General features: G+C 37.3%; 1 protein-coding gene across 6 annotated transcripts in view; it reads right to left on the reverse strand.

Annotated features, from left to right (window-relative positions):
• The window catches only part of Tcf12 (transcription factor 12), a 266,208-nt gene that overhangs the window by 140,261 nt on the left and 111,546 nt on the right, over nucleotides 1-14,401 (reverse strand). For all 6 annotated transcript variants that reach the window (XM_038322509.2, XM_038322504.2, XM_038322506.2 and 3 more), the window contains one exon: nucleotides 6,512-6,614. In XM_038322509.2, coding sequence (XP_038178437.1) covers nucleotides 6,512-6,614 — 103 coding nt within the window. The remainder of the gene's footprint in view (nucleotides 1-6,511; nucleotides 6,615-14,401) is intronic.

Genomic DNA, 14,401 nt, shown 5'->3' on the forward strand with positions numbered 1-14,401 from the left:
CTAATTACTTAATAGTTCACCATGCCATAGGTTTAAGTTACTAAATATAAGAACAAGTTAATTATCAAGAAAGAGAAACAAATTCAAATATTCTTACAATGCAATTGAAGTTAAAAAAAATAATAGAATTAAAGATCACAAATTTTAAAAGATCACTCTGTATACAATATCAATAAATTATCAAGGTGTATTCACCAAATTGCCTTATAGATTACTTTAAAATGACTATTCTTTTCATTAAAAGCAAAATATCCCTATCTTTTCTTAAAACAGAATCTTACTGCCTTTATACCAGCTGACATCTTAGCCCATCTAACTTTCTCCGCTGGCCCTACAGACTGCCACAGTTACAAATGCCCCAAGAAAGAGTGCCCACTGGGCGAGCTCAGTTTGCATGCATCAGTGACTTCACAACAGACACATGTACCCTACAGTCACATTAAATGACACACTGAAGCAAAGTAAAAAAAGTCAAGATGTGGATACTTCATGTTCAGCCTGTTTTTAAGCAAAGACTGATTTGTTCTGCTTTAGATTTCATAATTTTTTTAAAAAAAGCATGACCCTAAGGACTCCTCCATATTGCTATGATATAAAAAATACTTTTAATTTCAACTTGTTATGCACACATTAATTATGATGCAACCAAAGAACTAGTCTTTGTTTTTTCCAAAACAAAAATTTGTATTTACTACTAGCTTTTTTTATAAATTCAAAGTATAAAGTATAAATACTTCTAAGCAAATCCAAGGTGTTTTAATAAACTCAGCAGAACCCTTAAAAGAAATCAAGGGAAGTTATGCATTAGCTTAATGGTGTTTTTCTCAACTTAATTTCCAAGAACACATTCCCTATTTTTCCCTTTGGTTAGCTCAAGAGGCTTGAAGAGGTTGTTTGCCTAAAATACCTAGCCCTAGGGACCCAGAACAGCTTCACCCAGAACTTTACACTATTCCTTTGGAGACAGCTTCCTGCAGCTGGTAAAAACCTGACAACTGCTTTGGAGCTTACTAACTATGAGTAGAATTTTAAGGGAAGATAGATAATTCTTTACAGCCAACCTAATCTTCAAATCTTGTCTCTTACCAAGTAAAAGGCAGACATAAACAAAATTTTTTTTGCAACTTTCTGCTCTCTCTCTCTCTCTCTCTCTCTCTCTCTCTCTCTCTCTCTCTCTCTCTCTCTGTGTGTGTGTGTGTGTGTGTGTGTGTGTGTGTGTGTGTTAGGCCATCTATCTTTTTACTTCATAGGGAAAGAAGAATGTGTGTCAGGGATCACATCAAGTTCATGGCTACAGTAATAAGGAATTTATTTAATAAAACAAAAAAGTTAAACTGAAGGTTAGAATACAATTTTCAATAAAATACTAAATAACCTTTATTTAAAAATTCAGGAATCATCATTACAACTCTAAGCAGTAAGTATGAATCATTATAGTGGAAGAGGTATGATCTGATAATGCTACCCTATAACTTTTTCAAATCTAAATGGTCGCCAAAATACTCAATTGTGTGCTAAATTGCTTCCCTCCAATTCAATGCATTTAGGTAACTTGCAAAGGTTGTCTAAAAAAAAAAAAAATTCAACAATCCTTTAAGATTTTGTTCTTCAGTAATCAAATAGCCACAGCAACTGCCATTCACCCTATTACAGGTAGAACCCAGAAGAGCCTTAGTTTTTGAGCTCATATTCACTGGACTGGGATTAGGCACAGACTCTGCTATTTTTCGTATTTATAGAAAAGGGTGTGACAATGCAGGTCATAAGATCATATCCTTTCAAAAATCTGGAGTGAATAAACACTGAGAAAGCATAAAAGAGTCATCTTCTGAAACAATATGAAGTCAGATGTTAAGTCATTCTGATTCCTCTAAAAAAAATTATTTTCATTTTCATTATACCAGCAAAGAAATTTCTCATGTATCAAATCATTAGGGTAAGAGTTCTGTTGTAGTGCAATATTTTGATGATACTACATTTATTAAGGTTATATAATACTTCTGGGTTTATTATTAATTTCAGTGTGAGCGATATCAACTGTACAAAGTTTTTCTTGAAAGTTGGTTCTCTGCAATATACAATGCATAGAAAGAGTACCCCTGCCCTCCCCCAATCTACTGAATTACGTCAGTGAAACAAAGCAGTGGCCACCCCGGCTGGAGCAGAGACACCAGTGCACTGCACTGCTGGAGCCGAGACTGGGCTAGAGAAACACCCAGAGCAATCTGGTGGACACTGTGCCACCTTTTCTTCAGGTTTTTTTGAGAGAGGGTTTCTTCTGAGTAGCCCTGGCTGTTTCTGGAACTCACTCTGTAGATGAGGCTAGCCTCAAACTCACAGAGATCTGCCTGTCCCTGCCTCCAGGTTAAAGGTAAGCGCCACCACTGCACAGTAAACACTGTGCTACTTTACTTTGCACTTATTTTTCTTTATACAGCTAGAAAGTACTTTCTGGCATGTGTTCTATAGAAAACTATAGTTTCCAAAACTTAATGGTGTTTTTTATTTATTAAAAGTCTTGAACACATCATATAAATCTGGGTGTAGTTGGCTAACCAAGGAAAAATAGGCTTTTGTTATTCTGAAAGTTTTAACAAACAAAAGAACAAGCTGAGCCTCTTAAAAAAAATGACAGAAAATACTGTCTGAGGTTATTTGACTATGGAACCTTTGTTCATGATTACTTGTCAAGTTCAAAATGCAGGCAATTATGGCTAGGAACTGCTGGCCTAGTCAAATCCTAGAAACACTGTAACGAAAAAACAAGCACCAATATAAACGGCAGCTTAAGTCAACTGGGAGACTGGCTTTCTTACTTTCAGTTTTGCCATTTACTGGCTCTGTGGCCTCAAATACACATGTAATTTCCCTCTAACTCTGTTTCAACATTTGCAAGATAGAGATTATAATTCTAATTTCAGTCTTTTCCAGGATAACATTATTGAATCTTAAAACTCAAGAGCTACTGAATGCCTCTAAGCACCCAAGCACACCCTGACTGAAACAGAGGCGGCTCACAGGTCCTGGTTTTCAGCTCTCCAGTGCCCCTATTCTACCAAATGTTAACATCACTCTTCCACAGAACACTAACAAAGCAAATCTAGAGGAACAGAAATGAATGTCTTAGAAAAAAGAAAATGCAAAATGACCTGAAGCCTTGTCTTCTATTTATGACACACATGCACATGTCCTCTTAAATGAGCAAAGTGAGCATGGAGGAAAAGAAAGGGCTGCAGATATCATTACACATCACCTGAGGAATAATCCACTTCTCAGTTCAAGTTATTGGTCCTCTCTTCACCCAAAATATCACCAATCAATAAACAACTGTTTTTTTCTGTTTTTGTTTTCCAAGATTGGGTTCTAAAAGAGTTCTTTATGTGAGTGAATGTTCTGGCTACATACATGTGGACCAGAGGCCAGAGAAGGCTGTTTGTTAGTCCCCGGAGATGCTATATGGATGACAGGAACCAAACTCAATGTCCTATGCAAGAGTAGCAAGTGCTCTTTTACTGCTGAGTTCTCCTTCTAGCCCCAGAAAACAAACTGTATGAAAATTATTGAGGGAATCAAGAGTGAAATGATAAGCCAAAGCTTTGGAGACTACAATAGACAAAACTGTATGATGATATCACTGCAACACAAGGCTATGGTCAAGACTCTGTTCACAGCTTTAGCAGAACTGTTTGCTACTAATTGCTTATGTGCCAAAAGAATATAGTTATTTATCTTGAAACATAACAAAAGTACTCCACTACTGCATACTGACGAATCAACAGGATAATTCTGAAATTCATAAAAAGATACACTAACTCTCCTATACTATTACACATGTACAAAAGAGACTCTCTTGTAATTCATCTAGTATGATCACTCAATATATCTGGGTGTCTTGACAGTTCATTTACTGCATCTCACACCTTGCTGAATTGCCTGCTGCTCTATGAAACTGACTAATTTAAGTAATGCTCATATCCAAAGCAAGTTACTACTATGCACATCACTCTTTTAAGGTGCTATACTGAGGTACTCATCTAATCATTTTACTGGGGGGAAAATGGTAAAGAGGGGTAAATGGGACAATGCCAATAGCTGGCAAATCCTCTGACTATATTTACCTAATTAATGACTGAAGAATTATTACTCCCCTTCCCCTTTAAATGTAAAAAGAATACTTTAAAATTAGGTGATGGAGGATTCTCATTGGCTAATAAACTGCCTTGGCCAGCCCTTAGGTGGGTGGAGTAGACAGAACAGGAAGAAGGAAGTGAGGTAGATGGCTCAGTCAGATGCTACGGCTCTCCTAAGTGAGATGAATTGCCATGCCTCTGATCTCTGAGCCAGACTGCCATGCCTCTCCTCAGGGAGAGAGATGCAATGAGGCCAGCCACCGGGTCAGACATGCTGAATCTTTCCCGGTAAGACACCACTCGTGGTGTTACACAGATTATTCAATATGGGTTAGCCAAGATGTGAGTAAGAGGCTGAAACTAATGGGCCAGGCAGTGTTTAAAAGAATACAATCTGTGTGTTGTTATTTCGAGGCATAAGCTAGCCGGTGGCCGGGAGCCGGGAAGCCGGCCCGCAGCTCCACACTACAATTAGGCACTTAAGATATAGTGAATAACATATGATCTGAACAACTGCACTGAACTCACTATTATATATACTATGTAGTTCAATAAATTCTTTTCCCATTTGAACAGTGAAAAAGATCAGTCTGTTTACAAGTCTTACTTACAGACTTACTTTAGATATAGACTTACCAAGTAGGGATAACTTTTAACGGTATTCCAATAATTCTCCAATTTTGGGGGAAAAACAGTAAGTGTATGTTCATAAAGGCCACAAATGAGGAAATAGAAGTTCAAACTGAATTGTGGGAATATTTTTTGGTTAACAGCTGCTCAGAAGTGACTGAAACATGTATCTACTAGAAACTTCATTTGTCTCTCACAATTTTAACAGTTACCTTGGCCCAAAACTGTGCTAAAGATGTAACTCCATCTTTAGGTGTGCGCCATCTCTATAAGTAAGTCTGAAGGTAAGGATACATTCTAGAGGGGCCATGAATTCCTACAGTTCAAATTAACAGCCTCAGTTAACATCAATTTTCATTTCACTTGCCCTGTTACACACAGTATAAATAAAATCTGCTTGAGGGAAAAATTAAAATAAAAAAGCAATTTTTAAAATGAGTAACATTTTATCTTGATGGAAGATTCAACAGAAAATCAAAACAAAAATGTAGAAGTTTTCTTGATGAAACTATTGTTTTATTTTAAATGTAATTATGGGTTTTAACTGGAGTAACCCACTTACCAGCATAACTTTTATTTGCACTTATGTTGAAAGCCAGTGGTTTTCAGCACACGTTTTACTGCTTATACAGGTCTTGTGTCACACTCAATGACTCTGGCTTTAGACTGTCAGTTGCCATAGGCAAAATCCAAACTAGAATACCAGACTCTCACTCAAAACTAGAGAAGAAGAGAAAACAAAGACTGCACACAGCAAGATCCCTTACAAAGCATCTATAGACCAGACCGCCAGCACTTTGGTGGGAGCACTCTACCTAAATTGACATGACTGTGATGCAAAAGGTCAATTCGAAGATCACTGTGTAACCAACCCTGTAGAGGTAGAATGGCGAAATCAACGTCCATGACACAAACCATGTGTATTTATCTGATGTCAATGACAGTTAATACAAGAGATTACATAAAGCCTTCAGAATGTGTTCAGCTACAGCATAAGACAAAAAAAAAAGCTGTTACAAGGCATAGATTTTTTTTTCAAACAGATTTTGTAAGAATACTGCCTTTTAAAAAGGAATGGTAACCAAACCAAAAGGTTTGACTGGCATAAAACAGACTGTACAACGTCAAATTATCACTTAAGAAAGATATATAAAAGGAGAAGTGCTCTGCATGTGACAGGGAGAGACAGAAGGAATGACCAACAAGAAGAGTGGTGATAGAACATAGAGATCAGGTATAGGTAAGAAATCACACCCTTTAAATTTCACTTCACTTGCAGACAAACTTTTACACAAAGCTCAATAAGAATCTACATGCTTAAACAGACCCTATATGGTGTATAAATGAAATATTTCTTATCAAATAGTACCTAAAGAATAAAGATCCAATGTTAGTTAAATTTGTGGAAGTCACTATTCTGTTGTATTTTTAATTAATACATAAATATTTATAATACAACAAACAGTAAACCACAAATGTCCTTGAAAGAATGCTTCTCTGGCCCAGAAAACCGGCAGAAAAACATCACAGAAACATGTCCTAAACTAACAGAACACAGCTACTTCCCTTTATCCACTCTTAGTACTGTTCTAAAGGAAAGACCCCAAATTCCAGATGCTAGTTCCTTGAGTTGAAGTAAGCAAGGAGAACTTGGATTCCTCTAGCAACAAGGGAACTTTATATATTTATGTAGGACATGGTAACAGAAAGGGTCTCTGAGCACAGACACTTACATAGAGTCACCAACTTACCTATCAGATTTGAGTTCATAAAAGGTGTTGGGGACAAGCCTTCATGGGCTCCTAATCGACTGTCACTCAAGTGATCGCTGTAATGAGGGCTGTCTGTGAAACCCTAAGGGGAGAAAAGACAACAATGTTAAAGGGAGAACAATAGCACTTACCTTATGAATGCACAGGTTTATACAGGGTCTCCAAACTGAGCTCTTCATTTGTCATTCACAGCACCGAATAGCACCTGCCTCCAAGCCTAATGGCCCAAGTTCAATCCCTGGAATCTGCATTACAGAAAACAAAAAAAGTTATTCTCTGACTTCCATGTGCTAACCTCAGCAACTCAACACCCTCCACTCACAAAAATGAATCTATAAACAAAATTTACTTTAAAAAAATCCTTATGCTTTTAAAGGAAAACGAGTTTTGAAAGCAAACACAAACATTAGCCCAGTCTTCAAAGTTCTCAATGCTTCCAGTAAAAAAAAAAAAAAAAAAAAAAAAAAAAAAAAAAAGGCTATAAATATTCTACAGACCATCACTGAGATCATCTAAGACTTCAACTCATGCAAAGGGAAAATCTTTGGACATGCTCCCATTGCATCCAGAAGGACAGTTCTAGCTCATCAGTAGAGCATGAGACTGGAATCTCAGGGTCGTGGGTTTGAGCCACATGTTGAGTGCCCAAATAAAGCACAATTCATAAAAACCTCAGAGACAGACATTGGGGTTCACCTTAAAGATCAGAAATGCAAAGCAGCCAGTCACTGGCTCTTACCTCCACCTCAGTCTGAAAACAGTGATCCTGCCTCCAGGACACCTCAGAATCAGACTGAAACTGAGAGCTGCCTCTCCCATCTTATGATCCTCTCTAGCTGTAATTAAGGGTGTCATTATTTAAAGTTATCAGAGGGCACGACTACCACCTGGTTTCTATGGCAAACTAGTGTCGCTAATAGGGTTAAAAGTGTGTGTCATTGCTGCCTGGTCTGTAAGGCTGGCCAGGATGGCTGTTTTACTTTTCTGATCCTCAGGCAAGTTTTATTTATTAAAATACAAACAAAATGCCACTACAATTAAAAAAAAATGAAGAAAAAGCAAAACAGAAAACATACTACCAAGCTGTAATGAATTAGAAAAATGCTTATCTCCACCTATTCCTCCTTAGTTACCATTCTTACAAAGGCAGGTAATTACAGGCTGAACCTAAAATGCTTTAAATTATTCACAATCAATAAACTGGAAATAGATCCATTCTTAAATGGAGAACAAATACAGAACAAAATTAATATGATAAGATTGACTCTTATGGAATCTGGACCATATAAAAAGGAAAATAACAAAATAGTTCATTAAATCTGTAAGCCTGAAAAGGAAATTATAAATACCATAAAATAATAATGCTAAGAATATTTCATGGCAGCTATTTTATTTCTTTTACCTTCTAATACATTTTCTTAAAGGCAAGGACAGAACAGAAGAAACTTTCCAAAAGTCTCAGAGGGTTACAACTATTCAGGTTCTCAGGTTCCCACACACAACACAGCACTGCCTCCAAATTTGGAGTGTTTCTAGTTAATTTTTTAAAACTTCAGGTGATAACCAGCCCTCCGATAACTTAAAATTATGACAGCAAAGATGATGAAAACTAAAGAGAAACCAGAAAAGACAGAACGTGCCTGCCTGACCACTCAGCATTTCCTGGGCTGTATCACTGAACAATTTATCATTCTACCGAGTGTACCTTAGCATTCAAGAAAACATTAAAGGAGCAGAAATAGACTTCACTATCTCTGTGGAAAGAGGTATTAATTCCAAGGGTTAACTAACTGTTGCATCATTATAACTGCTTACAGATGGCACATATGACTTTCACTGTTCAGTAACTTCAAACTGAATGGGTTTCGTTTTTGTCTACTACAGAATTGGTGATACATGTGTCAGATATTTTCAACATGGTAATGGATGTAAGAATGTACTCTAGTGACCACAATCATAATCCAATCTGCCATACCCAAGGAGATGTACAAAATAGGATGGTCTTGACGAGTCATTTCTTGGAGTTTACTTTTATTTTAAAAACAAACACTGGAGCCGGATGGTGGTGGCACACGCTTTTAATCCCAGCACTCAGGAGGCAGAGGCAGGCGGATCTCTGTGAGTTCGAAACCAGCCTGGTCTACAAGAGCTAGTTCCAGGACAGGCTCTAAAGCTGCAGGGAAACCCTGTCTCGAAAAAAAAAAACACTGTACAAGTACTAACTAACATACCATGATCCAATATACCTCAGTATTCTTTCCGTCACCCCCTTCTCACTGCCATTCTTAGTGTGAAAACAAGACATTACAGCCTATATACTCACTGAGATCTGCTGAGGCTATAAAGCAGTATGACTCAAGAAACAGGCTAATGTTCAGTCATATTATTCCATAACAAATTAATAAAATGAATATATGAAAATTAAGAATTCCAGTTAAAACTCAAAGCAATTAAAATATTTTCAATGTCTGTATTTACCTATATATTTCAAAGTAAACAGTGAGCAGCACAGCTCAATAAATACAATGTATTCTATAAGATTCACTTCCTAGTTTGCTCACTTTATGTTGCATAAACTTAGAAAGGTTAGCCTTTGCTGTAATAAGAAAATGGACTTGAAATGATAAATCAAAGCTGCTTCAATATTAACAAATTTAAGCCATACATAATCACTTAAAATTTTTATACATACGCCCTAGCACACAAAAGTTGATATATCAATCAATCAATCAATCAATTAATCAATCAACAAAGTCTTTCTTTTCCTAAACTCAAGTGGTTTTCCTATCTCAGCCTGAATAATTGGGACTTTTATAGGTATGTGCTTATCACCTTTTAGCCAAATATATATATATATATATATATGATGGAGGACTCTCATTGGTTAATAAAGAAACTGCCTTGGCTTTTTGATAGGGCAGGATTTAGGTGGGTGTTGTAGACAGAACAGGAAGAAGGAAGTGAGGCAGATGCCTCAGGTAATCACCATGCCTTTGCTCTCTGGGTCAGATGCGATGAAGCACCAGCCCAAGATGGACGCATGATAGAATCTTCCCGGCAAGCCACGACCTCGTGGTGCTACATAGATTATTAGATATGGGTTAAAGCAAGATATGTGAGAATTAGCTAATAAGAGGCTGAAACTAATGGGCCAGGCAGTGTTTAAATGAATACAGTTTGTGTGTTGTTATTTCGGGGCATAAGCTAGCCAGGAGGCTGGGAGCCGGGCAGGACGAAAAGCAGGCCTGCCCGCAGCTCCTCACTACATACATACATACGTGTGTGTGTGTGTGTACATACATATATATATATGTATTTTTTGTTGCATTTTACATAGCAACCCCAATTCCCCCTCCCTCCCCTTCTCCTGCCCTCCCTGACATCCTCCCTATTCCACCCTTCTATCCACTCCTCAGAGGAGGTAAGGCCTCTCTTGTGGAATCAACAAAGTCTGGCATACAAAGTTGAGGCAGGATCAAGGCCCTCCCCGCTGTGTCAAGAGTGAGCAAGGTATGCCATCTTAGAGAATGAGCTCCAAAACACCAGTTCATGCACCCAGGATAAATCCTGGTCTCATTGTTGAAAAACATTTAAAATCTTAATTTTTACAGGCTTGCGGAAAAGAGCTCAGTAAATAAGAACACTTGATGTTTAAAAAAGAGAACCTGAGCCAGGAAATGGCCATAATCCATCTGAGGAGGCATCTCAGGAGGCAGAGTCGGATGGATTTCAGAGTTCGAGGCCAGCCTGGTTTAGAGTTCAAGTCCAGAACAGCCAGGGGCTACACAGATAAAACCTGTCCAGGGATGGGGAGAGGAGTGAGAGGGGTGAGTTTTCAGCACTCATATAAACAAAGCCATGAATAGTAGCTGTGCACACCTGTAACCTTAGTACTACCGGAGATACAAGATCCCTAGGGCTGCTGAGGTTCAGTGAGAGATCCTGACACAAAGTAATAGGGCAGAGAGTGATGGAGCTGAGCACCCAGTGTCCACCCCTCCACATCTTAATGCATATGCACATTTCTCCCTACTCCCTCCTTTTAATTTAAAAAAAATATTGTGTGGAGCTCGCAGGATAGTTCAGCAATTATGAAAACACAAAAGAAATTGCATCTAGTACAAAAAGAAACTGCAACCTAATCCACTACCAGAAGAAAATGATAACCTATATGTACATGTGAATTCTGCTTAGTTCAATCAAACTGTCAACTAGTTTAAGGGCACTGCATTAAAAGAATGAGTGTAAGATTTAAAGTACAAGTAAAATGGTAATTGTGTTTTAAAAATATTTTCTAATTCAGGCTAAATTTAGTCCAAATTAGTACTGCCTTATAAGTTGTCAATGAAAGATTCAGAAATTACAAAAATGAATGAATGCACATAGTATAAAGTTTTCAGAACAAACAGGCTAGCCTTCCTTTGATATTCAACAGCTCACAGTAGTACCTTTTTGTTTTTTCATTTTTATGTACTTCCTAAGAGATTGGAAAGTGTACCTCTTTAACATTAGGACTAATAGCAGCACAAACTGAAATGTGTGTGTGTGTGTGTGTGTGTGTGTGTGTGTGTGTATGATCAACATGGCAGTTCTCAACATTAAAGAGAACAAGTGCATTCTCTCTTTTACTGCCCGTCTGTTCTAATTTTTTCAATGTGTACTGCCAATCTCTATCTCAGATGTCAACATAAATGCTTGTCAACACTGTCAATCTCTTTCCTTCTCTTGATGTTTCCTTTCATTTTCTTCTTACCTATCCCTTAGCTCCTGTATATTTTATCTGTCTTATCATGTCATTTTAGGTTACATGTGGAATATATGCACATAATATATTGTATGTACTATTGTTTCTATCATATTAAACAATCCACTATTGTAGGCTACAAAATGAATAAAGTAATACTTGTGTTTAAACAGCTCACAGTTTGGAAAAGAAGGATCTCTCTCTGTCTGTCTCTGTCTCTGTCTGTCTCTCTCTCTCTCTCTCTCTCTCTCTCTCTCTCTCTCTCTCTCAGGAAAACTAAACTATGATACATCACGGTATACAAGGTTTTATTAGTATTACTAAATTTTCATTAGTACAAAGGACAGGAAAACAGGACCTGTAAATTTTAAACTGAGGACAATCATCCTACCAAATTTCAAAGTAAACTCCCCGTACAAAAACATAAATAGCATAGATGACCAATGTCAGCACAGCTTCAAAAGGGAACATCAAGGCAGAAAATAACTTCCAGGCAGGTAGACGGCATCACAACTTGCTACAGGACACTTAAAGCAAATGAAGCATACTGATAATTGAAAACAATTAGATAATGAGAATATAAGCAAAGCTCTGGCCATGTTCATAACAGTTAATTTTTATCGAGTGTCTTCTGTGACTAGCTTTTAAGGGATTACATGTATCCAGACAGCCTGACAGGATGTTAATTAATGTTAGCCACTTTAAAAAAACACAAAACAAAAAAAACTTTAGTATCAAGAAATCTGATAAAGGGTAGTAAGCATGTTGATGCAGTATCATTTCCACTGGTTAAGCTACTCTCATGTTATCAGAATATCTTAGCACTTAGAATCCCTTCATGTAAACAAAACAAAACAATCTACATCTTCACAGCAGATCCTTGTCCAACTACCCCTTCACATAAACCCCCAGTCCTGACTAACACCTTACCTACAGCCTAGCAGGAAACACTCAAGCCAAGGACCAGGCCAAACTATACCAGATTTCTAAACTACAGAAACTATTAGAAATAAATGTATCATTTTAAACTACTAAGTTTGTGGTCATTTAACAACATAAGGGACAACTGACTCAAATAAAAAAAAGATAAGAAAGAACTATAATGTGCAAATGCAACTCAGATGAAATGGACAAATGGCACATTTGTTAAGTTGTTCAAGTCAATCTTTTGTTTTGTTTTGTTTTGTTTTTTTTTTAATTTGAAGGGCTGGAGAGATGGCTCAGAGGTTAAGAGCATTGCCTGCTCTTCCAAAGGTCCTGAGTTCAATTCCCAGCAACCACATGGTGGCTCACAACCATCTGTACTGAGGTCTGGTGCCCTCTTCTGGCCTGCAGGCATATACACAGAGACAGAATATTGTATACACAATAAACAAACAAACGAACAAACAAACAAACAAATAAATAAAACCTCTAAAAAACAGAAACAAAAAACTTGAATAGCCCTTTATAGGCAAATTTATTTAAAATTATAGGTCAAAATGCTTGGTCAAGTCTGATGATCTGAGTCTGATCCTCAAAACCCACAAGATGCCCATTGACCTCCATACCACATACAAAAAGAGTATTTTTTAAGAAATCATCTGAAAGAGAATTAAGGTCAATAGTATCTTTGGTAGCAATTCTATCAAAAACAAAAATAATATCAATACTACACGAATTCTTACAGAAATATAAATAAGTAATTTTCCACTTAAGGCTAGCATTATTGTTCTACCTAATTTTGACAAAGGCAATGAAAAAAGCAAAACCAATTGGAGATCAATTTCTCACGCATGAACACCTGCAACACTGTAACAAACTGAATACATAAATACAAAAATGACACTCCACAACACTCAATGCTGTCTACCTACAAGTATAAGGTTACTTTAACATTAGAAAACAATAGTATTCATTTTTGCCATAAGAACACACTATAAAGAAAAACCATAAGAACGGGAGCAGAAAAACTCCAATGTCCACATTTATTAAATAGGGTACAGAAAGAGGTGTAAGGAACTCTGTGATGTTTGCCCCTAATGACATGCATACTTCAGACATTCTTCACCTACCAGGACAGGTGAGACTTTATTGTTTGACAACAAAATAAGTTTCTAACACCAAAGATATATTCTCTTCTCTACAAAGCATCACACTGATCAATAACATATTTGAGTACAAGTCTGAAGTGTCTTGCAGAGGGTGATCACTTGATGGCCTGCTGCATCAGCCATGTTCAAAGGTGGGGCTTTAGAGGATTGACTAGACTAATGGGCTCAATGTTTGCTGAGCTACTGAAGGGTAGAAACCTAATAGATAGGACCCAAGTGAAAGAAGTGGATTCTTGGGAAGTGCCCTTTGGGTGCTATATCTTGTTCCAGTTCCCATCAAGGAATTGTGGAGCCAAAAACATCTTTGCTCCTTTATTTTCTCAGGTATTACAAAGCTGAATGTCATGTAAAATCATGGAAATAATGGGTTCACTTGACAGTAGAAAGTTTAATGTATTGAAGGGGAACATTTTAGAATAATCATTAGAACATGGGAAAACATAAGTATGTCACAAAAGGAATACAAAAGGATAAAGCTAAGTCCTCCAGCATTCAAAATTTCCTTTGGGACTCTTACTTTGTAAAGGGTGCACATGTTTCAAAGATTTAAAGAAATGGGGCTTCTTTTTTTAGAATGTACAAATCTACAATTTGTTATAAGAATGTAGGTCTAAGAATTGGATTACAGCATTGTCTCCTCAATAATCTCTAAGTACCAAGATATGTAACAATAAATTTTTCCGATTTTCAGTAATTCAAAATTGTTGGGTGAGTGGTGGCAAATGCCTTTAATCCTATCACTTGGGAGGCAGAGGCAGAAGGATCTCTGTGAACTCAAGGCCAGCCTGGTCTACAGAGTGAGTTCTAGGACAGGCTTCAAAGCGACAGAGAAACTGTCTCCAAAAAAAAAACAAAAACAAAAACAAAAAACAAACAAACAAACAAAAAAAAACAAAAGCCAGGGGGTGGTGGCACACGCCTTTAATCCCAGCACTTGGGAGGCAGAGGCAGGCAGATCTCTGTGAGTTCGAGACCAGCCTGGTCTACAAGAGCTAGTTCCAGGACAGGCACAGGCTCCAAAGCCACAGAGAA

Source organism: Arvicola amphibius, chromosome 3 (assembly GCF_903992535.2).
Source record: "Arvicola amphibius chromosome 3, mArvAmp1.2, whole genome shotgun sequence".
Classification (NCBI taxonomy): domain Eukaryota; kingdom Metazoa; phylum Chordata; class Mammalia; order Rodentia; family Cricetidae; genus Arvicola; species Arvicola amphibius.